The sequence below is a fragment of the Pelobates fuscus genome, chromosome 2 (assembly GCF_036172605.1).
Source record: "Pelobates fuscus isolate aPelFus1 chromosome 2, aPelFus1.pri, whole genome shotgun sequence".
NCBI classification, from domain to species: Eukaryota; Metazoa; Chordata; class Amphibia; order Anura; family Pelobatidae; genus Pelobates; species Pelobates fuscus.
In genome coordinates, this window is record NC_086318.1 from 382,252,052 (window position 1) to 382,275,908 (window position 23,857).

At 40.6% G+C, this 23,857-nt stretch overlaps 1 protein-coding gene across 1 annotated transcript in view; it reads right to left on the reverse strand.

Moving 5' to 3' along the window:
- The window catches only part of RAB1A (RAB1A, member RAS oncogene family), a 38,813-nt gene that overhangs the window by 12,013 nt on the left and 2,943 nt on the right, over nucleotides 1–23,857 (reverse strand). The window contains exon 2 of the mRNA XM_063443780.1: nucleotides 4,384–4,456. Coding sequence (XP_063299850.1) covers nucleotides 4,384–4,456 — 73 coding nt within the window. The remainder of the gene's footprint in view (nucleotides 1–4,383; nucleotides 4,457–23,857) is intronic.

Sequence of the window (23,857 nt, forward strand, 5' to 3'; positions counted from 1 at the left end):
ACACTGCCCAATACATGCATCCATACACACACACTGCCCAATACATGCATCCATACACACACACACACACAGCCCAATACATGCATCCATACACACACACACACACAGCCCAATACATGCATCCATACACACACACACACACACAGCCCAATACATGCATCCATACACACACACACACTGCCCAATAAATGCATCCATACACACACAGCCCAATAAATGCATCCACACACACACAGCCCAATAAATGCATCCACACACACACAGCCCAATAAATGCATCCACACACACACACATACTGCCTAATACATACATTGTACATTTTGAATACATAATTTATCACTGTGGTAAATTATAAATTAAATTCGCCAAATGCATTGAATACATAAGACTAGCACAGACGAGCAGACTCAGTGTCAGACACAGACACTCACGGGCAGACAGACACACAGATAAACACACAGACTCACAATTGTATTTTTGAGGCAAATTCAGCCTCCCTACCTCCCTGGGGTCCAGTGTGGGGCATCTTATCACTTCTCCAGCGCGCGGTTTAGTGGCCGGGGCCACAATTACGCCATTTTCCAGCTCACGGCATCACAGAGGGTGCGCAATGGAGGAGTGAGTAGCTGCAAAAACAGCCTCCTTCGCCACCCACAATACAGCTGCTTGCCTCCTGTCCCCATCTCCTTCGGCATTTCTCAGCAGAGCGGGCACCTGCCGTCAAGATAAGCAGGTGCCTGCTCTGCCATACTGAAGGACAGCTTCAAGGGCACCACCTCCTGGGCCCTCTATGAAAGGGCTCCTCTGGGCACCCCCACTTTCGGGCGCCTGGAGGATCGACCCGGTGCTGGGGGGTGCGCTGCGGCCCAAGACAGGGGCAGCTCACCAGGAAATATCCTGGTGGGCACCCCTAGCAGACCAGTGCCCTAGGCGAATGACTAGTCCGCCTAATGGTGGCGCTGGCCCTGATTGAAACGCCATCTTTCCAATTTAGACAGCATGAAAATGTTTAACTGTTGTTGGATAAAATAACTGTAAAGAGGAAGCAATGTTTTGCCCAAAGTACATTTACATTGGCATGGAATAATGTAATACGAAGATTAAAGATCCCAAGCAGGGGCGGAGCCTGACCACCGAGCCGTGCAGACGTGTCTGACATGAGCTCCTGCCTGGCGGGCAGATTTCGGGACATAAGCGGCAGTTTTAAAGCCCAAAGACGCCCGAGGGTGCACCACCCATGTAGGGAGTGCCCCACTGCACCTAACGATACCATCCCGAGGCCCGTCAGGACCAGGAAAGCAGAGATCCAAATGCGGCCTACGGGGGCTGAAGCCGGGGGGAGACGGCTGCTCTCCTCGGCACAAGAGCCCTCAAGCAAAATTGACTCAGCCTACCCCTCCCCCCTCTGGACCGGTGGGGGTCATCCCGGTCCCCACTGGACATACCGACCAGACTGGAAAGCAGGGACGCCAGCTACAAGAAACGCTGTAACGCCAGGCACATGGGGCACAGCCAAAATGGCCGCTCGGCACAAACCAAGAGGGCGGAAAACCCACACCCAGCCACCCATGTCCCCGCTGGAGCTCTTCGATCGGCTCTGCGCGAGCTTCAGGGATGCTCTGCAGAGCCGTGGAGCAACCCCCCACCAAGCGAATACCATGGTGGCCTCGTGGATAAGACCGGCAACGAGACGTAGCCACTACGTGCAAATACCACGAGCCTCCAGGAAGGCCATCCGGCAACGCAGACTCCAGCGGGCCTTGAGGCGGGAAAGGGTGCCATACCTCTGGGGAGCACGCTACAATGCGCAAGCAAGCGACACCAGGATCTTTAAACAACCCAAGCACACGAGTATTCCCATCGACCAAAACCCCGGCACCCAACGCAGCAAGCTTCAAACCCTCCCGGCCAACGCCGCAACACAGAAGGCAGAAAGGATACACACCCCACACAGCAACACCGGAGCAGACCTCCGCAGCAGAGATGTCCAGTTTAGGGGCTATGGCGGAGAACGGAGCTCTGACACCGCTGCCAACATGACCTCCTGCTTCCCGCGAGACGGCTGGATACCCCATACTGCCGAACAGAACCTTGCTGCCAAGCGACAGGCCTCGAGAACTGGCGTGGGTTAAGGGCCGGGAGTGGACTAGCTACATGTGTCTCACGCCTGCTGTACCCTTCATTGAGACGCCTGTTGCATTTTATCTACATGGCTGACATGCCTAACACTGAACTGCCACGGACTCACTAACCTGCAGATAAGCAAAGTTATAAGTGATAACATACTGACAAATGCTTTATGCACACTTTAACCCACGCTGTAATTGCCTTATGACAGTCACAGACAACACTCAGAATGTATGGATACCATAATTGTGTTACTAGCCTGCATTTCTCATGCACCCTAGCCTACACACTAACAACATATCGCTACACTACAGCCTGCTCATACGAGGTCCACACATACCATAGACCTGAAACAAGAAACCATAATCCTTGTTGTTGTTATTGTTTTTTGTAGCTTTACTCTTGAGTTATTTTAATGGTTTCCACGACAAACCAAATGAGAAGTATTATGTCCTCTGTTTCCACATGTCTGTCTAACCAATGTCATGCCTGAAGGAATATGTTCATAGGTAGCATGCTTAGCCTGAATAACATTACTCTTCTTACTAGAAGACACTCACCTGTATGCACCCAACATCTTCAAACCCCAACACAGCTCCTTATGTTACACAATCTATTGATGTCTACGCTAATAGAAGAACTGCACGCTACTCATCTAACTATTAACTTAATCTAAACTACAAACACTGAAACTAAACACTACAAACACTAAATTACAAACTCATTTCAATCTTTACCCTCATATTTTGTTCAGCAGGTTTGCTGGTACGCCTGTTTGTAAACTGCTATAACTTATGTACTAAAAACAAAAAAAGTGCAGCACACCATGATGACGTTAACAGATACATTGTTACTCTACCTCTGAAGCTATGTGATAATGCTGAAATGTAAATTTAACACTGCACTCAAAAATAAAGAATTAAAAATAAAAATGTGCTGTCAAATCGCATGCCATGTTAAACCTACTGTTCTTAATCGGCTTGCTAATGCTGTTGTGGCATCGCAAGACAAAATGTTAAATGTCTTTACATGCACAAGAAAAATAAAGAATTTAAAGATCCCAAGCACCATATCCACTACAGTTCTCCACACTGAAAGTAGTCAAACGGTTTTAGAATGGTTTCACTTCTTACCTAGGGTCTGCCAGAGAGATGGATGTTCCTAAGCAGGAACTTCCATTAGTAGGTCATTGGCTGAGAGTGTCAGCTGATCATTCTCATCCAATGTGCAAAGACTTACATTACAGGGTTTATCTTAGGCAAGCGAACGGATGTTATGCTTTAGAATATTTGTGTTTCTGGCATTGGTAGAAGAGGCATGAAATGGTGCCTGACAGACCCCAGTAGCCCTGGTGGTTAAGCGACTTTTGGTCGCGTAAATCATGCTGGATGTCCTCACTCTCTGCATGAGGACATCCAGCGTCAGTTAAGTTCCCATAGGAAAGTATTGCAGAAATGCTTTTCCCAGGGGAGAGGTTAATGCGCTTGTGGCACTCACTCCACATGCGTATTAACCTCCACCCCTATCAGATGGCATTGGAGAACCGACCCAGCACTGAATGATAACAACGCTGGAATAGGATAAGTGTTAAAGGGTGTTTTGTATTCCTTATACTATAGAAACCCAAGTACAGTGGAAATTGATAGATGGTAGTGTAATAAATAAAAATTACAACCACACAAACCAACTCTGCCTTGTGTGAATGGCTAGGCTGCTGGTGTAATGTTGTGGACAAAGAATCTTACTTATTAAGCCTCTTAATACCAAACTACCTTCATTTGAATACCAAATTGAACCTAAAAAAAAAAAAGTGTAGACTAGGTCTATGAAGGACTTCATATCCATATCCAAAGTCTACACATTTTCTAATAGATACTTACCCCAGGGTGCACCCGATCATACAGCAATAATCTCAACATGGTTCCAATAACATAATTACAGTGTGTTTTATTCCAAATGCATAGACAGACATCAGATGTCAATTCAACAGGATAAATCTGGGATACAGAGTATCTTAAAGTGTGAATATATGTCAGAAAAAAAAGGTGTGGGTACTGTATAATATTGATCAGCATGTACAAAAAAAAAAAAAAAGAAAGCACTTTGTTGAATTAATGCAACAACTAATTCATGCTGCTCTGAACCAAAGGGAGATACCAGATGTATAAGTGTTAATGTTGCTCTGTCACATTGTTGGTGCAATACATAAACACATACAAAAAAAATAAATTAAAAAAAGGTTAGAAGGATACTTACTGCAAACCTGAGCAGAAGGCAAGACTTTCCCACACCAGAGTCTCCAATCAGAAGCAACTTGAATAAATAGTCACTGCAAAGAGAGAGGGGAAGAAAAAAAAAAGAAAAAAAGGTTAAGATTAACCAGTTAAACTCAACTCTCACCACAATCACATGAACACAGTCATCCATCTACTCCACATCCGGTCTATGAAACGCTGCTTCAGAGTGCGTACTGCTTACAGCGGTCTGTTTATGAAATAAACCAATGTGCGTTCTACAGTGGATAAACAGCTTATTCCACATTTAGCATTAAAATTAGAGAGCCTACCTGCTACCATCACATACTTCCTAGTCACAAATATATGTGCATACACACAGCATTTATTATAACACAGAAAGAACAGAGAACGTCTATTCCAGGGGTAGGCAACCTTCAGCTCTACAGATGTTGTGGACTACATCTCCCTTGATGCTTTGCCAGCAATATGGCTGTAAAAGCATTATGGGAGATGTAGTCCAAAACATCTGTAGAGCCGAAGGTTGCCTACCCCTGGTCTATTCGTTAAGAATTACATATTCATTAAATATATAACTCCATACAGCATTAAAGCTTTACTCTTTTTAGGTTACCTTAACAACAAGACTGGAGTTCTCTATACAATCAGTAACCACCAATCCCAAGATTTTATCAACACACTCATTGAAAATTTTGCTAAATACTTTGTGGTTGCCAAGATTGTAACTCATTCAAAAATGAAATAGTTTTTACCCTTAAAGGGACCTTCCTAGCATCATAAATTATGCTCCTTGCGTAACTTATGGTCCCTTCAAACAAGTGTTTACATATAAAGCTATTTTTAGAATACATCTGCAACTATAAGCTTACCCATTTCAGTGTCTAATACCCTCTGCTTGCCCAAATATTTGTACGGCATGTGTACCATATATAAATTCCCATCAATTACTGACCAAATCATTCCTGAGACAGGGCAATAAGAATGGATTGGTCAGTAAGGTGTGAGGCAAAACTTCTAGGAAAACATAAGACTGCACGCAACAGAACAAAAGCCTCCTGATTGGCAAAGCCACATCCAGATCTTTAACAAGGACCAAAAGTGAATCAAAATCTAGTACCCCAAGTCAAACTTTTTGCAGCAGTCAGAGTTTCTGACTAAATGTGTTATTTCGGTGTGGAGTGTTTGTACATGTGTATACGTACTTATACATTGAAGCAGAAATTAGGCATCATATGAGCTGAAGAAGCAGGGGGCACAGGTTGAAAGTGATGGAGTTTGAGAAAATGCTACTTTTGTTTATCCAAAATAAGATGTTTGAGGAAGAGTATATCCTGCATATTTTGAATATGGGATACTTGCAAATTCTGTAGTACAGAAGGCTGACAGAGTAGGGAACCATTTTCTAATCAGGTCACTGTATATATCAGCCATTGTAAGAAATAAAAAATGGCATGACACAAAACATGTCAGTTGCACTTGGCTGTCCATTAATCAGATAGTTGGGAGAGTGTTCTTCTACAAATGTCAGGCATCTCATTGAGAAGCACTGGATTGGCTGGGGTGTCATTACTAGTTCAGCAAGGAGACCCTGTCGTCGTTAGATCAGAGGTAAGTAATGTTACTGCAAAGGATTCTGGGTGGGCATATGCAGACTAGTTCAACAGGAGGCAAAAATTTGATTCTTTATTAAACTCATTTGCATATGCCCAGACAGAATCCTGACTTCAAATATATTACAAACACACACACACACACACACACTACCCCCTTCCCTCTCTATGCAGCTGGCAGCTCTGGGTCTCACTGCACAAAGTTATGTTCACAAAATGAACTGGGCTATGTATAATAAACTACTGCTGAGGCAAGGCAGTCACTGACTTATTGAGGAGTTCCACTCAACCTATATGAACTGCAGTTGAAGACCACATTCCACATTACATAAGTAACTCTGAACAAGGGTATGGGATTAAAAAAAAAACAACAACAATTTTAATGCAATATATAAGTAAACTGGAGGCTACTCCCATCATTGTGTGAATAATTTTGTTACATAGAAGCAATATTCAGCCATAGTGGGGTGCAAGAGGTAAACCTAGCACATTATACTACATCCCAGTGTAAAATTTATACCGGTAGTATTAATTGAATTAGACAAAAGCCTAACAATACCAACCAATTCAGGAAGAAAAACCTCTTACTTTACTCCCATCCAACAAAGGTTGAAATACATGTTTGGGAACAGTGCCCCCATTCTCCCCCCAATGTGGATAAGTGCAAGATAATGCATCTTTGACGTAAAAACCCAAGGGCAGAGTACAGAATATTTGATAGAGTCCTAACCTCAACACCTGAGGAAAGGGATTTAGGGGTGATTATTTCTGAAGAATTAAAGGTAGGCAGACAATGTAGTAGAGCAGCAGGAAATGCTAGCAGAATGCTTGGTTGTATAGGGAGAGGTATTAGCAGTAGAAAGAGGGAAGTGCTCATGCCATTGTACAGAACACTGGTGAGACCTCACTTGGAGTATTGTACGCAGTACTGGAGACCATATCTTCAGAAGGATATTGATACCTTAGAGAGAGTTCAAAGAAGGGCTACTAAACTGGTTCATGGATTGCAGGATAAAACTTACCAGGAAAGGTTAAAGGATCTTAACATGTATAGCTTGGAGGAAAGACGAGACAGGGGGGATATGATAGAAACCTTTAAATACATAAAGGGAATCAACACCGTAAAGGAGGAGACTATATTTAAAAGAAGAAAAACTACCACAACAAGAGGACAGTCTTAAATTAGAGGGACAGAGGTTTAAAAATAATATCAGGAAGTATTACTTTACTGAGAGGGTAGTGGATGCATGGAATAGCCTTCCAGCTGAAGTGGTAGAGGTTAACCCAGTAAAGGAGTTTAAGCATGCGTGGGATAGGCATAAGGGTAACCTAACTATAAGATAAGGCCAGGGACTAATGAAAGTATTTAGAAAACTGGGCAGACTAGATGGGCCGAATGGTTCTTATCTGCCGTCACATTCTATGTTTCTATGTTTCTCAATGAGAAATAACGGCCATAGTAGAGCAGCTGTTGATGAATGAGGCTTCACCATTATGCACTACCCAAAAGGCATTATGTTGGAATAATGAGGTGCAACAAAGTTACCATGGCCACAAAGAGGCCCCATCACCTGCAGGGAAATCACTGCCGAGCAGACCTTAGCAAGCAAATACAAAGACTAAGAACTCTAAAAAGAGACTCATTTACATTTTCGTATGAAAGTCATGTGTTCATTTTTGTGAAAGCAAATCTAAAAATATCCAGGTTCAGCTGGTCACTCACTGCCTTACAGCACAGTTGATGGTGGAACAAAAAAATATGTTTAACACCACTTTTCAAGTTTATGCTTTGGAAAGAAACATCTAGGTCAGTGCTTTGCAAATGCCAGAAAATCAAAAACAGAACACACACGTTTTGACAGCAGTATGTATAACTTAACACTAAACTATAGACAGTGCAAAGTCTAGCATCTCGGGTGCATCAGAAAAGCAATGAAACACTTCCTGCAATAAAAATAAGTCTTGACAAATTTATATAGTAATTTGTCCTGTGCCATTAAAAACATTCAGAATTAGAAGGAAGCTTTACATAATGAACATGTATATTACGTTTTGAACACAATGTAAATTGGGAGCCCGTGACTATAATTACAGCACTAGTCACTGACCAACGCTAAGTATCCAATGCAATTCCCATGATGCTTTGCCAGCTGACGATCAACCTTTTAGCCAGCCCTGTTACAGATTATGTCCAGGGGTACACAATCTTTGGTGCTCCAGATGTTGTGGACTATATCTCCCATAATGCTGGAAAGCATGAAAAAAAAACACACACCAAAACTTAGAATGTGTATACAAAATACTATACAGCTATACATCCTTTAAAAGTACAATCCTTTCTGAAAGTTATTTTTTAGGTCCTCGTTAATTGTCTAAAAATAAATCCCATGATCATATGGACAATAAATAGGCTTACATTCAAAGGCAACCTAATTATATAATAGAGTATAGAATGATTTTATCATAGGAATATAACCTTACAAATGCTATTGAGGCATTTAAAACCAAGTCCTACCCACAGGGTTCTGACCACATGTAGGCTGCCAAGCAAGGTTAAAGGGACACTATAGTCACCAGAACAACTACAGCTTAATGTAGTAGTTCTGGTGAGTAGAATCATTCCTTTCATGCATTTTCATGCAAACACTGGCTTTTCAGAGAAAAGGCAGTGTTAACATTGCCTCATAGGGACACCTCCAGTGGCCACTCCTCAGATGGTTACTGGAGGTGCTTCCTGCGGCAGTGCTGCACAGAGTGTAACACTGCCGTTCAGTGTCTCCACGCTATGCATGGAGACGCTGAATTTTCCTCATAGAGATGCATTGATTTAATACAGCTCTATTAGGAGGTGCGGATTGGCCCTCCATGTCTGTCCCCAAATATCTCTCTCCCCCCTTCCATCCTTATCTCTGTTCCCCTCCATGTCTCTCTCTCCCCCCATCCATCCATGTCTCTCTCCCCCTTCCACTCATCTCTCTTTCCTCATCCATATCTCCTCCCCCACCCTTCCATTCATATTCCTCCCCTTTCCATTCACGTCTCTCTCCCCCCTTTGCATTCGTGTCATGATTTAAAGGAGCACTTTACATGTATTCCTGATCCTATAGGGTTAAAACCACCATCTAGCCCCCCTGGTTCCCTCATGCCTATAGTAAAATCTTACTTGTATTCAATTCTGGAGCTGCTTGCTTTGTCCCAGTTTCCTGGGACATCATCAGAAAAGGTAGCTTTATCCAATCACAAAGCTTCCCCATTGGATTGGCTGAGACTGACAAAGAGGCAGATCAGGGACAGAGCCAGCACAATTCAAACACAGCTCTTGTCAATCAGCATCTCCTCATAGAGATGAATTGAATCAATGTATATCTATGAGGAAAGTTCAGTGTCTGCATGCAGAGGGAGGAGACACTGAATGTTTGGATGCATTTCAGGCAGCCATGACCCAAGAAGGATCTCCAACAGCCATCTGAGGAGTGACCAGTGAAGTTATCACTAGGCTGTAATGTAAACACTGTATTTTCTCTGAAAAGACCATGTTTACAGCAAAAAGCCTGAAGGTAATGATTCTACTCACTAGAACAAATCCAATAAGCTGGAGTTGTTCTGGTGACTAGTGTCCCTTTAAGTGTAGAATTATTAAGCAAACACTGAACATTTATTTATAGACTGGATTCCCAGACTGTTTAGTTGTACTATTCAAGCTCTTAAGAGATGCTAGCAAAAAAGTACATGTATTGTAGCATTAAAGCTGGAGAAGCAATGTGGGACAGACCTGTCAAATCTAATGAAGTGAAATACTCAAACTAAAGCAAGCAGGTGAATAAGCAGCAATGTCACTTTCAACCTCTGCTGTTCTAGTTTGCATACTGGAGAAGAGGGTTTTGATTTTTTATATTCAAAACTACTGCACAATATACTAAAAACGTTTCATTAGTGTTGTCCCTATAGGCACCCAGAACACACCATCTCAAGTGGTCTGTGTGCACTTTCCCTCTACCTTCAAACTAAAATATTGCTGTTTCAGAGAAACGGCAATGTTTATAATGCAGGGGAAAGACTGTCTCTATTGGCTGTCTACCGGAAAGCCACTACATCCGCTTTCTGCTGTTTCACAGAGTTTAACTCCGTGAAACTACACTGATGTCCTCCCGCTGTGCAAATCAAAAGCATTAATTCAATTCTTTCCTATTGGGACGGCCTAATGAATGCATGCACGCAGCTCCCCCTCGTGATGTTAGAGGAGGCGAAATAAGGAGAGTCCTTAAAAGGTTTTTCACTCTTTACCTGCGAAGTGGTGGTGTGGACAATAGTTTTAGGATTCAGCTTTATATTCCCAACAGTGAAATGTTGCTTTGAAACCCCCCCCCCCCCCCCCCAAAAAAAAAAAACTAACCTGTTCTAAAATACAATATTTTTTCTTGAAAATGCAACATTTACACATTACTAGAAGGTAAAGCGATGCAGTCTTCATATTTTTGGCATCTATGGGCAAACCCACAATGTGCAACTTGAGCAATATGCAAGAATATGCCCCTTCAACAGCCATCACTAGCGAAGGTTGTGGGAAATTAATTGACATGAAAGCGCCACCTTTTGTCAACCACTGCCAACATCACACTTTACCATAAAACAAGGCATTCCCTACTTAATCTTAAGTTAACTGATTGTGCTGAAGTTTCAATGGTGTTTTCATCGTTAAGAAACATCAGAAAATGTGACAGAGCCGCTTTGAAATATAACAGTCTTAAAGGGAAACTCCAGTGCCAGGAAAACAAAACGTTTTCCTGTCACTGCAGGTCCCCTCTCCCTCCCACCTCAATCCCCGGTAGCTGAAGGGGTGAAAACTCCTTCAGGTCACTTACCTGAGACCCCGCCGATGTTCCTCGGCAATGGTTTCTTCTTGCCGCCACTCCTCCCAGTCATCACGTCGGCCGGTGGGCGAGTGATCTCACCCACCGGCCGGCGAGACCTAATGCGCATGTGCGGCAATACCGTGCATGCGCATTAGCGCTCCCCACAGGATGCTTTCCTATGGGGAATTGAGTGACAGCCACTAGAGGTGGAGTTAACCCCGCAAGGTAATTATTGCAGTTTATAAAAAAACTACAATAATTACACTTGCAGGGTTAAGGGTAGTGGGAGTTGGCACCCACACCACTCCAATGGGCAGAAGTGGTCTGGGTGCCTGGAGTGTCCCTTTAAGTTGCTCAGGCAATATTTCTGTTCGGTATACTATGCCTTCACTTAGTTTACAACCGATGGATTGGAATGTAATTCTCATCTGTGTACAATCCAAGAGCATATACAGCATTGCATGTGAATGTTTTGTTTATAAAAAAAAAACAAAAAAAAAAAAACACACACACACCATCCCCTGTGTTGTACACTACTTTTGATAGCAAGCCTGTGTTCATCTAGCTGGGATTCAACAGAGATGTAGTCAAACACAATTGGCTATATTGAAAATATTGTAGATCATTTTTACACACAACGTTGTAAAACCATGAACATGGCCAAACAAATTTGATTTCAGTGATGTCATTAAAGGAATGCACGGTGTAATATAGCTTGAGGATATGTGAAAACGTTATGCTTTATGACCCTGCACAGAACAAAGTCTACTCTAAACACTATCAGATAGTGACAGAGACCTATGACTCAAGTACAAAGGAAACATTATGATAGTATTTGTAACAAGCAGTGCTTTAAAGGAACACTCAAAGTACCAGAACCACTAAAGCTTATTTTGGTGGTTTTGATTTAGAGAGCCTGTCCCTGCACCCTCTGATTTAGGAACACTATTTTCTGTCTGAGGATACCTCTAATAGTTGTACCTCAAACAGCCATTAGAGGAGTGTCCCATTATGTGCTGAATGTTCCTCATTGTGATGTAGTTAAAAAATGCATCTGTCTCTTGAGGAGGGAGCGAGGGAATGAAGGAAATTAAAAACAACAACACATTCTTCACACGTAAAGCACTTTAGCAAGCTGGCATGCTTTAGGGGTCCAGTGTCTCCCTTTACGAATACCAATCCATACCAGAAAAAGGGCAGTTTCAGTCAGATAATCTCAGCCAATCGCCACCCTCACTGCTGAGGCTAAATCTTTCTCATTAGCCTAAGCAATACAGAAGAGAACTACTGCTGGGGACCCTTGTTTAGCATTTAAACATTAAAACGGTTTAACACTAAATAGAAATTTGGTGCCAGGGGACTTGTGATAACATGAAGCAATTACAGTGCCTAGAGCCACTTTACAAGATGATTTCTTAGTACACCCCTGGCTATTTTCTTTGCATTCTTGACGGTCACATTGACCCAGAAAGTGGTCTTCCATGTCACATTTAGTGGGGCTGGAAGCAGAAGTTCATACATTTGAAAGTCTAAACTGATGGCTTGCACAAATCAACACTTGCCCCTCCCCTTCCAGAGTGAACATGCTGCACAAGTGGCCTCACTCACTATAATGTGGAATAAACTGCACAGACATTTATGAAAAAAATTCTTGCTGAGAGAAATAAATTCAATAATATAAAATTATGTCCCAATTTTATTCGTATTTATTTTAATTAGAATGCTCTTTTAATGACCCACTTACAGTTATTACGCAAAAATTTCAAAATATTTTTATTAGCCCTTCGCATTCTTTAGATATATGGAAAATAAATCTGGAGGTAGAAAAACCTGTGTTGCCAAGTCAATCTGCAAGTATAAAGTAATTTGATCTCCTTGACAGCCAAAGGGCAAAAACTGGCATGTAAACAGGCAACTTTTCTTTTTAGAAGTAGTACCTGCAAAAGGGGCATATCAATTCCTCTTCCCAGGCCACCCCCCACAGCAATTTAAGTGTTACAAACTCCCCATAGGAAAGCACTGAATCAATACACTCCCATGGGGATTTAGAGGACGCTGGACATACTACTCATGCAACGCGTGATGATGTTAAGTGTCGTTTCACAGAATTAAACTGGTGGTTGTCTAGAAGACAGCCTTTAGGGGCAGTCTTAACACTTTAATGTAAACATTTCAATTTCCCTTAAATCTGCAATGAAGAAATGAAGAGGACAGAAACACTGCACCCAGATCACTTTAACCCCTTAAGGACCAAACTTCTGGAATAAAAGGGAATCATGACGTGTCACACACGTCATGTGTCCTTAAGGGGTTAATGAGATGAAGTGGTCTGGGTGCCTGTAGTGTCCATTTAAATTCTCTGGAAATAGGAACTGAATAAAACATTGAAATAATGTGTGTTAACCTTTATTTAATATGATTTTCTTTTAAAGCGTTACTGCAAGCTCCATACCTACTTCAATGATTTGAAGTGGTTATGGTACCTGGAGTCTGTATGTGCGGTGTTTCGCTATGAAGTACTGCACATGCAGAGTTTAACACCTTTAATGCCAAAGGTGTAACGCCACCTCCAGCAGCCTCTTTGGGGTATCATTAGTCAATGTGGAACAAGAGTCCCAAACTGGCTAATATCGTTTATGTGCATATTGGACGGCTGCACGCACAGCGTGCTGACAACAGGTGTCCAATCCCAGAATTAAAAAAAATAAAAAATTATATCTATCTATCTTAAATGGAGTGTTCTTTTAAGGATTTCTATTTACCACCCAACATCACAACTCCAAAGCATACATTTCTTCTCTACCATTAACTAACATGCAGTGCATTTTAGAAACTCCAAATCAAGGGGGGTTATTTAGTAAACCACAAATTGTAGAGGACTAGAAAGTAAATCACACATTTTTGTCCAAAGTGGGGAAACTTAAATTAAGCATATCCATGTCTGTGACACTGGCCTTTTCTAGTGGAGAAAATAATGCATTCTATATTAAAAATAACAAGCTTGCCATCTGAGAATGACAGCTGAAAGAAGTCCACAGCAGGATACCAATGACTATAAATCATTACTCTGAATCAGAGTAGTGAGGAGTTCTATTATCGTGAATTAATATGATGCAGTTACTGCTGCACCGGAAGCAATCAAATGAGTAGGTGTACGAGTAACTCTTTTAAAAGTGCGTGGATAAAACATACATACACACACACACAAACATATATTACATAACAGATTATTTCAGTATATATTTTACCTGAAGAAATAGATGCCAAAACCAAATAAACTTGTTACTGTTTTTACAGATTACTAAAGAATGGTCAGGAATTCAAAGGAAATTTGAAATGTAAGGCCAAAGTAGCTGCACAAGAATCATGGAGAATAGCATTCAATTCAAACAATAATATGTGAAGCAAGATGGGACAAAGATGCTGAGAGATTACATCTTCATATACATATTCTTAACATACACTGCTCCTTTAAGGACAAGCCGAAAAGAAAAGTGCTTCCTCCAGCTGGCTGGTCATCAATAAAATTTCAAATATTTTAAGAATTTGTAATGTGTTGGAGATATATACAGTTGTGCAAGAGAAACTTAAAGGAGGTTTTCCACAATATGATTAAATAAACCCAAACAGTTTAGATGGAGAGCATATTAAAAAAGGATTTTAATGTAGATTATATCACAATCTACATGTTCTTTAAATTTCCTAGGAAATGTGTACTTAGGCACTGGTGGGGCTGCTAGTTGTCTTAACATCATTTAGAGGGGATTTGAAACTTCTGCCATCTAATAAATCTGAGACCCCTAATAGCAAAGCGAAAAGGGGCCCAATAATTAAATGTGTAACTTGTGTTACAATAAAACAAAAGGATTGCCATTTCATTTCAATTAAATGATGTCTACTATTTCTTCAGGTCACAGACTGAAAGCAAATCCTGATGTGTAGCAGTAAACTGCCTTGATATGGCTGCATCCTAAAGCAGATGTCACTTTTTTAATGTTCAATTTTTTTTATTTTTTTTTAATAATGTTTTAAGTTCAACATAAGGTAAAGTAAGGACTATTTTTTTCTTATTTATAACCTGCAGCTTGACAAAGGGTGGAAATTTAGTTTAGCTATACATCCTGTGTCAAGTTCTGTCATCCACTGTCAATTTGTTACTCACCTCCTTCCAGGCGCATTGAATCATTGACTGTCTGTTCTGATACTATGTACTGGTATCACATGCATGCCCTTGGCTGCCACATTGGAAACTCCGATATGGTGACACCGAGGAAGGAGACCCAGCAAGACCAGCACACTGGAATAAAATTTAAGAAGCAGCGGTGTCGGGACCACTAAAGGTTGTGGAGGGCGATCAAAGGGGCTTGCAAGAGGGATATATAAGCTGGTGGACACATGAATTATTGAATGACAGAGCAGCTTTAATGCCATGTATTACTGTTATAGCACATTGTGTCTTTTGATGGTTTGTATGTATAGCTTAGTCTTTGCGAGCTCCTGCCTTTCTGAATACTGCTAAATAAAATAAATGCAAAAACAATAAACTAATAGTTACGGAGTTTGACACATCTGAAGGAAACGCAAAACCTGCAGCAATATAAAAGCTGTAGATACATGATCCAAGAATCACTGTGTTGCTATACATTTATATTTGCTGCAATAAGAATGGTCAATTTTTAAAGGGCAAGTTTCTTCTTTTAAAGTAATTTTAAGATTATTACAATACAATATCATAATTAAGTCAATAAAATACCTAGGATGTTCAATACCTCCAACAGCTTAGATTTGTCAGTTATAAGTATCAGAAACACTCTTTTTTAGCTGTGCTGTGCTTCCGTCCAATGCAACTACAGGACATATTTAGCAAACTGGAAAATAATTTCATCCATGTATTTTGTGGTGTAAATCCAATCCAGATAGATTTTTTTCTAGGTAGAGAAAAAATAAATAAAAAAGAAGAAACTATTCCACGTAGTGCACACAAGGGATAATAACCCTTTAGAGAGACACCATAGGCACCCAGATCATTTCAGAGAGAAGATCTGATTAGCACAGCAAGGAGTTTTTCCATATATGCACAATAGCCTTCCAATGTTTTCCTATGGGAAATCATGGGTTTGGAGCAGATCATCATTTCTGATGATTTTACCCATGAAGGTGGGACGGCAGCACAGTGACCAGCGCAAGGGAGAAAAGACAAGCAACCCCCCCCCCCCCTCCCCCCAATATATAGAATAATCATCTGCATGAGGTGTTAAATGGCTGATAAGCTAACTCTAAAGTGACCGGTTAATGACAATACTCTTTTCAGCTTAGTCAAAATAGCAGTTTTATGACACACATTAGAAATGCTAGAATAGGTATAGCTAGCACTACGTGATTAAACAGAGTAACAAACAACCATGACTATATTCCTAAACTGAAGATTCAAAGCTTAAGGGCACATACTCGTTCTCCAGCATTCCTTCAAAAGTGCCGCATAAGGATATGACAGTAAAGCTATCTAAGCCCAAGCCGGATAGGCTAAAGCAGACGTTCCCTACTCTATTATAGCTGAGCAACTGCAGATTGGTTAGGCTTTTCATTCCTTTTAACCATAACCACTATGATGAACAGCAATCACTGCAGTAGTTAGAAGGTTAAAGGTCCACTATAGGCACCCAGACCACTTCAGCTCAATGAGGGTCTAGGGTTAACCCTGCCTGCTGTAAACATAGCAGTTTCAGAGCATTAGGGTTAATGCAGCCTCTAGTGGCTGTCTCATTGACAGCCGCTAGAGGCGCTTCTCACTGTGATTTTCGCAGTGAGAGGACACCAGCGTCCATACGAAAGCATTGAGAATGATTTCCTATGGATTGACTGAATGCGCGCGTGGCTCTTGCCGCGCATGCGCATTCGGCGGAAGAGGGAGGAGAGTCCCCAGCGCCGAGGGAGTCCGGCGCTGGAGAAAGGTAAGTGATTAACCCCTTCCTTCCCCTAGAGCCTGGTGGGAGGGACCTATTAACACTATAGTGCCAAGAAAACATGTTTTTTTACTTGGCACTATAGTGGTCCTTTAATTTAAAGCAGCACTGTCACAGCCATCCTTCAAAATGAGTACTTCAGAAAAGATAAAATCTTTATGAAATTCTCGGACTGACTGTGTTGGAATTTCATTGAAATTCCAACCAAAAGATATACTAAGACAGTAGGGACTACTTTGTTTCAGTATTATTTCTCCGCCTGACAAAGCTTGACACTAGTCGGAGCTGCTGCATCAAGCCTGGTCATTTCCCTGACGGCTGTAGTGAAATTAGCTCTTTGCTATGGAGGCTGAAGCACCAGGATCTAAAGAACAGCAACAGGAAGAAGGTGGCGGTGCATGCAGGGGACATAGTCAAGGTAAGTAAATATCACCTTGGCCTGCCTCCCCACAGAGTTGATGTCACCATGTGGGTTCTTTGCAAATTATGCAAAGACCCTAAGACAGTGACAAATGCGCTTCAATAGCCATGTAAGTGTACAGAGCAGACACAAATCTGCCTTTCACACAAGTGAATAGGATTCAAAACTTTCAGTGAAAATGGCAGGTTTCAAGCACTCTGTAGATAGACAAGACTGCTAGCCACAAGTAAAAGACATACAGCTATATTAATTAACTCAGTAGTTAAACTGTATACGAAGCAACAGACTGGACAATAAAGGGCTTTATTAATGCAAAAACTGTCCGGTCTAATATTAGGTGGTACAACAGCTTCATTTTGTTTTTTATGGGGATACTAAAACAAGCATCACCCCCACAGCCCACTACTTTTATTGTGCCCAGATGCTATGCCAAGGTAAGTAGTCAAAACATTAAAATGACAACTTACCTGGGGTTTGCTGGGTCCTGGCTGCCGCCTCCCCTGCAGTGATCTTGCCTTAGTATGCAGTGCTTAGACAGAGCATTCTGCCAATACTCTCAGTCAAGACGGCTCATGCAAGCCAGCTAAAGATTATTACAGGAGTTTGGGGATCTAGAGGAGTTGATGACTATCTAACCCCACATAAGTTGTCAAACCATTCCTAAAATGTGCAGGTACCATGACTACTATAGTGGGCTATAGTAGTTATGGAGCTTGGGCTGTTCCTTTAAGATATTTGCAAGTTGTTTAGCTTTCAGAACCAGAGCAAAACTACACCCAATTTATTCAACTCTCTGCACATGCATAGAATATAGATATATCTGTATCAACAAGAACTTGAAAGGTTTGCGGTATATAAAAAAAAAAAAACACACACACTCTAAGTCACCATAGGAGTCTGATTAAAAAACCTTGACACGTGCACAGCATTAATATAAATACTCAAACGGCACAGCTCTATCGATGCTATCAAGATATTATATATATATATATATATATATATATATATATATATCTAGGAATCACCCACACTATTTCAACAAACAAGCAACAATTTAAAAGTAAAACAAAGGCAGTTATTTAACTACTAATTAAGAGCCCAGTCAAACTCTAAAAATGGCATGAAAAGCTACCTTAATTATACATAGAGTTTGTTTTTTCCCTTCTGCAACACATATCTGTATCATGAGTTGAAACAGACATTTTCTAGCACAATTTAGAAAATTCGGCCTGACAAAATCTAACTACATGACAAATGCCGAGATGCTCCAGCATTATCAGAATTGCATCACTAGAGAGGCCCACCTCTGAATATACCTCAACAGTCAGTATTTGCCTTTTTTACAGCCTACACAAAAGACAACTCAGACTAAAATATAACAGATTGTATTTCCTGTTTCTGGGTCAGTCTCCAAGGATAGTATCAAACGTTCTACATAATACTAAAGAGTAAGAAGAACATGCATGTATAGATTACATCAGGGCTTGACAAATTTGTTTGGAATCTAGGAGCCAGTTTTTTTTTTTTTTTTTGTTTTTGTTTTTTTTAAACTAGCGAAGATTAATTTACGAGAAATATACAATTCTTATAAGGACACTATAGTGTCATACAGCTTAATGTAGTTGTTCTGGTGCCTATAGCCTGTCCCTGTAGCCTTTTCAATGTAAATGCTGCCTTTTCAGAGAAAAGGCAGTGTTTACATTGCTGCCTAGTAAAACCTCTAGTGACAGTCACTCAGACGGCCACTAGAGTCCTGTGTCAGTGCTGCACAGAATGCAGCACCTTTGTTCAGCGTCTCCACGCTCTGCATGGACGTGCTGAATGTTACCCATAGAGAACATGCGCAATATCTTCCCAATACTTTCCTATGGGAAAGCATTGATTTAGCTGAGATTTTAAGGATTGATTATCTCAGCCAGGAAGGCAGAACATGGCACGGAAAACTGGCACTACATGGGAAAGAAGGTGAGTAAAACCAACTCTTGTGATCAGAAGGGTGCAGGTACCTAAACACACACTGACAGAGATACATACACACACAAATTGACATTTTCCATTTTAATTTTAATCCATCCAGCCTCCCTACCTTTGGGAGAGCCGAGTGGACTATCCCTGGGGTCCAGCGGAACTGCTATTCCTGTGTGCGAGGGAGCAGTGATCTTCCTCCATGCTCCTTAGGGTGACTGGCTGGCTTCATTGTTCCCTCATCCTGCCTACAGTTAAAGGGCTTTAAATCCCAGGCGCCAGAACAAAATTTCTAGTCGCCATGGCTACCTAGGATTTGTCGAGCCCTGTATTACATGTACCTTTGCAGATGCAAGGAGGATTGTTATTTAACAACATAACTTTTACAGATGATGAAGGGGTCCCTAGGGTTTACGTAATCAATACAATTATTTCAATAATTCAGGAGCCAGCTGTAAAAAATTTGGGAGACATAACTAGCTGACTCAAGTGCAAATAAGCATGCACTCTGCAGTACTACTTACTGCAGTAAGTGCTTCCACAACATTTGCTGGGATGAAGGGAAGAGAAACTGTAATTAGAGAATTAACAGTTATTTTAATGTTGCTTGATGTCCAACTCATGATTGTGCTTAACAAATAAATGTGTCAATTTGCTTCATGTACAAAAGAGCAAAAGCAGACAAATGGTGCTGGCCCAGTTTAAATCTATAGTGTTCAAAGTACGACTGAGTCGGAAGGTTTATCAGATCTACTACACACCTGCAAAGCCTCTTCAATTAGAGCACATCTGCAAGGTTGTTTTAATTATAATGTACAGATTTTATTTTATTGCCACCACCAATTCACATATGCAATACTCTACTGATTTGGCCAAATTATTAACCAATCATCCAAATTTTACAGTACTCAAATCATCCATGGAGCTTGCCTACAAGTGTTACAGAAAAGAACTGTGAAACATGCACATATCACAGTCAATTTGTGGTTTTTGATATTGGTTTATGGTGGGATATGCGGAGAAAACCATAAAAAAATAAAAAAAACTTAAAGGAACACTTTAGTGTTAGAAATACAGCGATGTATACCCAACACCAATGTGTTCCCCCCACAGGCAATGTAAATGATTAAATATCCCTTTATACACACTTATCCGATTCCAGCGCCAATGTTAATCAGCGTTGAGTTGAGCTCCGCCTCCTCCAATGTCAGCCGATGGTGCAGAACTAACGCAGGCTCAAGCTTTCCTATGGTTTTCTCCGACGCTGGATGTCCTTATGTCCAGCGCCGTTTTACGGAGTCAAACCAGGAAGCACCGCTAGTGGTTGTCTGATAGACAGCTACTAGAGGCAGTCTTCATACTGAAAGGTTTTACATTGCATGACTAAGGGGGACAAGGACACTACAACTAGACCAATTTAAGGAGATGAACTATAGTGTCCCTTTAAAAGGTTTAATGCAGATTTTTTTTTCGATAAATATATACTGAAGGTTCTCTCACATTTATATATTATACACACACATTATATAAAAAAAAAAAAAAAAACAACACACAATTAGTCCGCTCTATACCCTCACGTGGCTGAATTAGTACATGTTCACTGAATAACTTTTTACAGGAAATTTTACATGTTACTTCAGGAATAGGGACAGTAGTGGCTGGAAAGAGCTAATCGTTGCCATTGGATATTGCTGGTAAAGTCACTGAATATTAGTAAACAACACAATTTAACTAGGATTACGCAGGGCATGTCACTATCTTCATTATTAAATCCAAGAAGGAAAAAAAAAAGTAACCAAGCCGCCACTCCTTTTAATAACATGAGACACTGCATTTTTTTTAGTCCTATATTGAAAGCCGTAACAACGTGAAGCAGTGAGAACTGCTAGGCAACAGGCCAACCTGCCCCATTGCATTTCTTTTTGAAATTATTCAAAAGCAAGATCACTTACCACTATGCACCTTCTGCCACTGCTTTAACAATGAGCTTGTTAGTAGGCTAGCAGCTACAGTTTAACCATTAGTCACCCAGAAAACAAACACACACAAAAAACCGCAGTGCAAACTGCTGTAGTTAAGAGGGTATGTAAAGTCTGAAACTGGTAATCATCTATGCACCTAGTGAGGTTTAAAAGTTTAAAGCTAACCTTTCAACACTGACAATGACAAACTTATCCTTTGCATTGTGTTCAAAATCTAATAGTTTTGGAGGTATTTAATATGTTTTAAACAACACTTTCCCATTTCTACCTTATGCCTTGTATTCAATTGCCTTTTTTTGGCATTAAATATTAGCGAGAGATGAAAACCAAACGCAATGGATATCCAATGTAATACATATCAGAGAGCAACAGGCCAGGTTTACATGAAAAACTTTCCAAAATAAATAGATCACAGATAATTAAAATGCGATTCCTGCCCACGGCATTCATGATAGATAAAGTGCCAATTTTCTGATAAGCAAAGTGAATTTGCTTGGGTTGGGCTTAGATGTTTGTGAAGGTTGGAAAGAGACTATGTCCCTTTGCAAATGATCGGTGGCTCATGTAAAAGTGTAAAATATTTAATAAGAGAACAGGTGGATGCCTGTGTAATATATAGATACACAGACAAATATATATAGTTTTAATTTATTTTATTAAACGAACAGATGCAAACAAAGCTAGCTTAGGCCAAGCCCTGGTAAAAAGCACAGCATGACTGCTGAGTCGCACCAGTTAAACTTCCTGTTGAAGGATGTTCCCAGTGCTACAATACTGAATGACTGCATCCTGGAGAAATGCCTGTAAAGGAATGGGCTGGTACCTGTTCTAACTAAAGCATACTTTTTCACACGAAGGATGTTCCACGTGCATAACACACATCAGTGAATTTAGCCATGGTGAGCACTCAAATTACTTTGTAAAAAAAGAACAAAGCCACAATTTAAATAATTTCTAAGAAATATGCCAGCAAACAGGTGCACAAGATACTACCAGGTTGAGATACTGCTGATCTATACAAAAGATCTAAGTACTATGGTAACCAGTTTTCCCAAGAATACTGAAACACCACTCAATTCAATAATTTAGTGCTTCAAAAACCATGCATATGCTGTACCTCATTAGATGTCTGTCTATTTGGGGGGGATTTTATTAAAAGATGTAAGAGGAAAGGAGTGATTAATAGAATGTACCAGCTAATTCCACTGGTTTTCATAGCGATTGCTCATTTTTAGTATTTTTCAGCACATAACATCTGTAAATCTCATTTTGTTTGGCATTACATTAAGTTTGAATACAAAAGTTTAAAGGATCACTATAGGGTCAGGAACACAAACATGTATTCCTGACCCTTTAGTGTTAAAACCACCATCTAGCCCCCCTGGGCCCCTCATGCCTCCATAAATATAGTAAAAATCTTACTGTATTCAAGCCTGAAGCTGTAACTCTGCATGCTGTTAGACTCAGAAAAACAAGCAGTCTGCTGAAATCATCAGAAGTGGTAGCCTGATCCAATCACAATGCTTTCCCATAGGATTGGCTGAGACTGACAGAGGCAGATCAGGGGCAGAGCCAGCATGATTCAAACACAGCCCTGGCCAATCAGCATCTCCTCAGAGATGAATTGAATCAATGAATCTCTATGAGGAAAGTTCAGTGTCTGCATGCAGTGGGAGGAGATACTGAATGTTTGGATGCATTTTAGGCAGCCATGACCCAGGAAGGATCTCTAACAGCCATCTGAGGAGTGGCCAGTGGAGTTATCACTAGGCTATAATGTAAACACTGCATTTTCTCTGAAAAGACCGTGTTTACAGCAATAAGCCTGAAGGTAATGATTCTACTCACCAGAACAAATTCAATAAGCTGTAGTTCTGGTGACTACAGTGTCCCTTTAAAAAAAATAAAAAAGTATAACATTGTACTAAATATTTACTGTGCTTTCAAACCAGTTATGTGTAATTTGATGATATGATAGGTACAAGTGTTGGGGTTCTATTAAAGGGACACTGCACACCAAAATCACTTAGCCTTAGATAACGAAAGATGCATTTGCGGCAGGATTGCAAATAAAAGGAGTCCTAAGTACATTTTGCTATTCCTACATCTAATAATGGTTATCAAACAGACAGTAACTACGAGCTTCCAACACAAATAGAATCCATTACCGAATATATTTTATACATATTTTCAACATGTAATGTATGCTGAATGCCAGAAACGGTGTCCAATACTTCTAAGCATGCCAGAAACGGTGTCCAATACTTCCAAGCATAGAAGTATTCTATGCTTCTCTATGGGAATCATCTGATTGGCCAAAATCATCAGGACTGGGCCATCTGTCTTTGTGCTGGGATAAAGGTAAGCTTGGAGTATTTTTCTTTTTTTTTTTTATATAAAATAGCAAAAATCATAATTTTTCTCAGGATGCTTTATACAAGATATAGGTATTAAGGTTGCCTTGCAACAACCAAGAACAGCAAGTGTGTACTTCATTACCAATGTGCAGAATAAAGGCAAACATAGCCAAGCTGGGAAAAATACAGAATCAACAAAATTTACAACTGATCTTCATTTGAGACTTATTTTGGCCTAAATTCATTAAGCCAACACCACTACTTAGTGATAGCTCCCCAACGTGAACACAACAGATTGTAGAAATGACTGTTAAGCCAATCAAA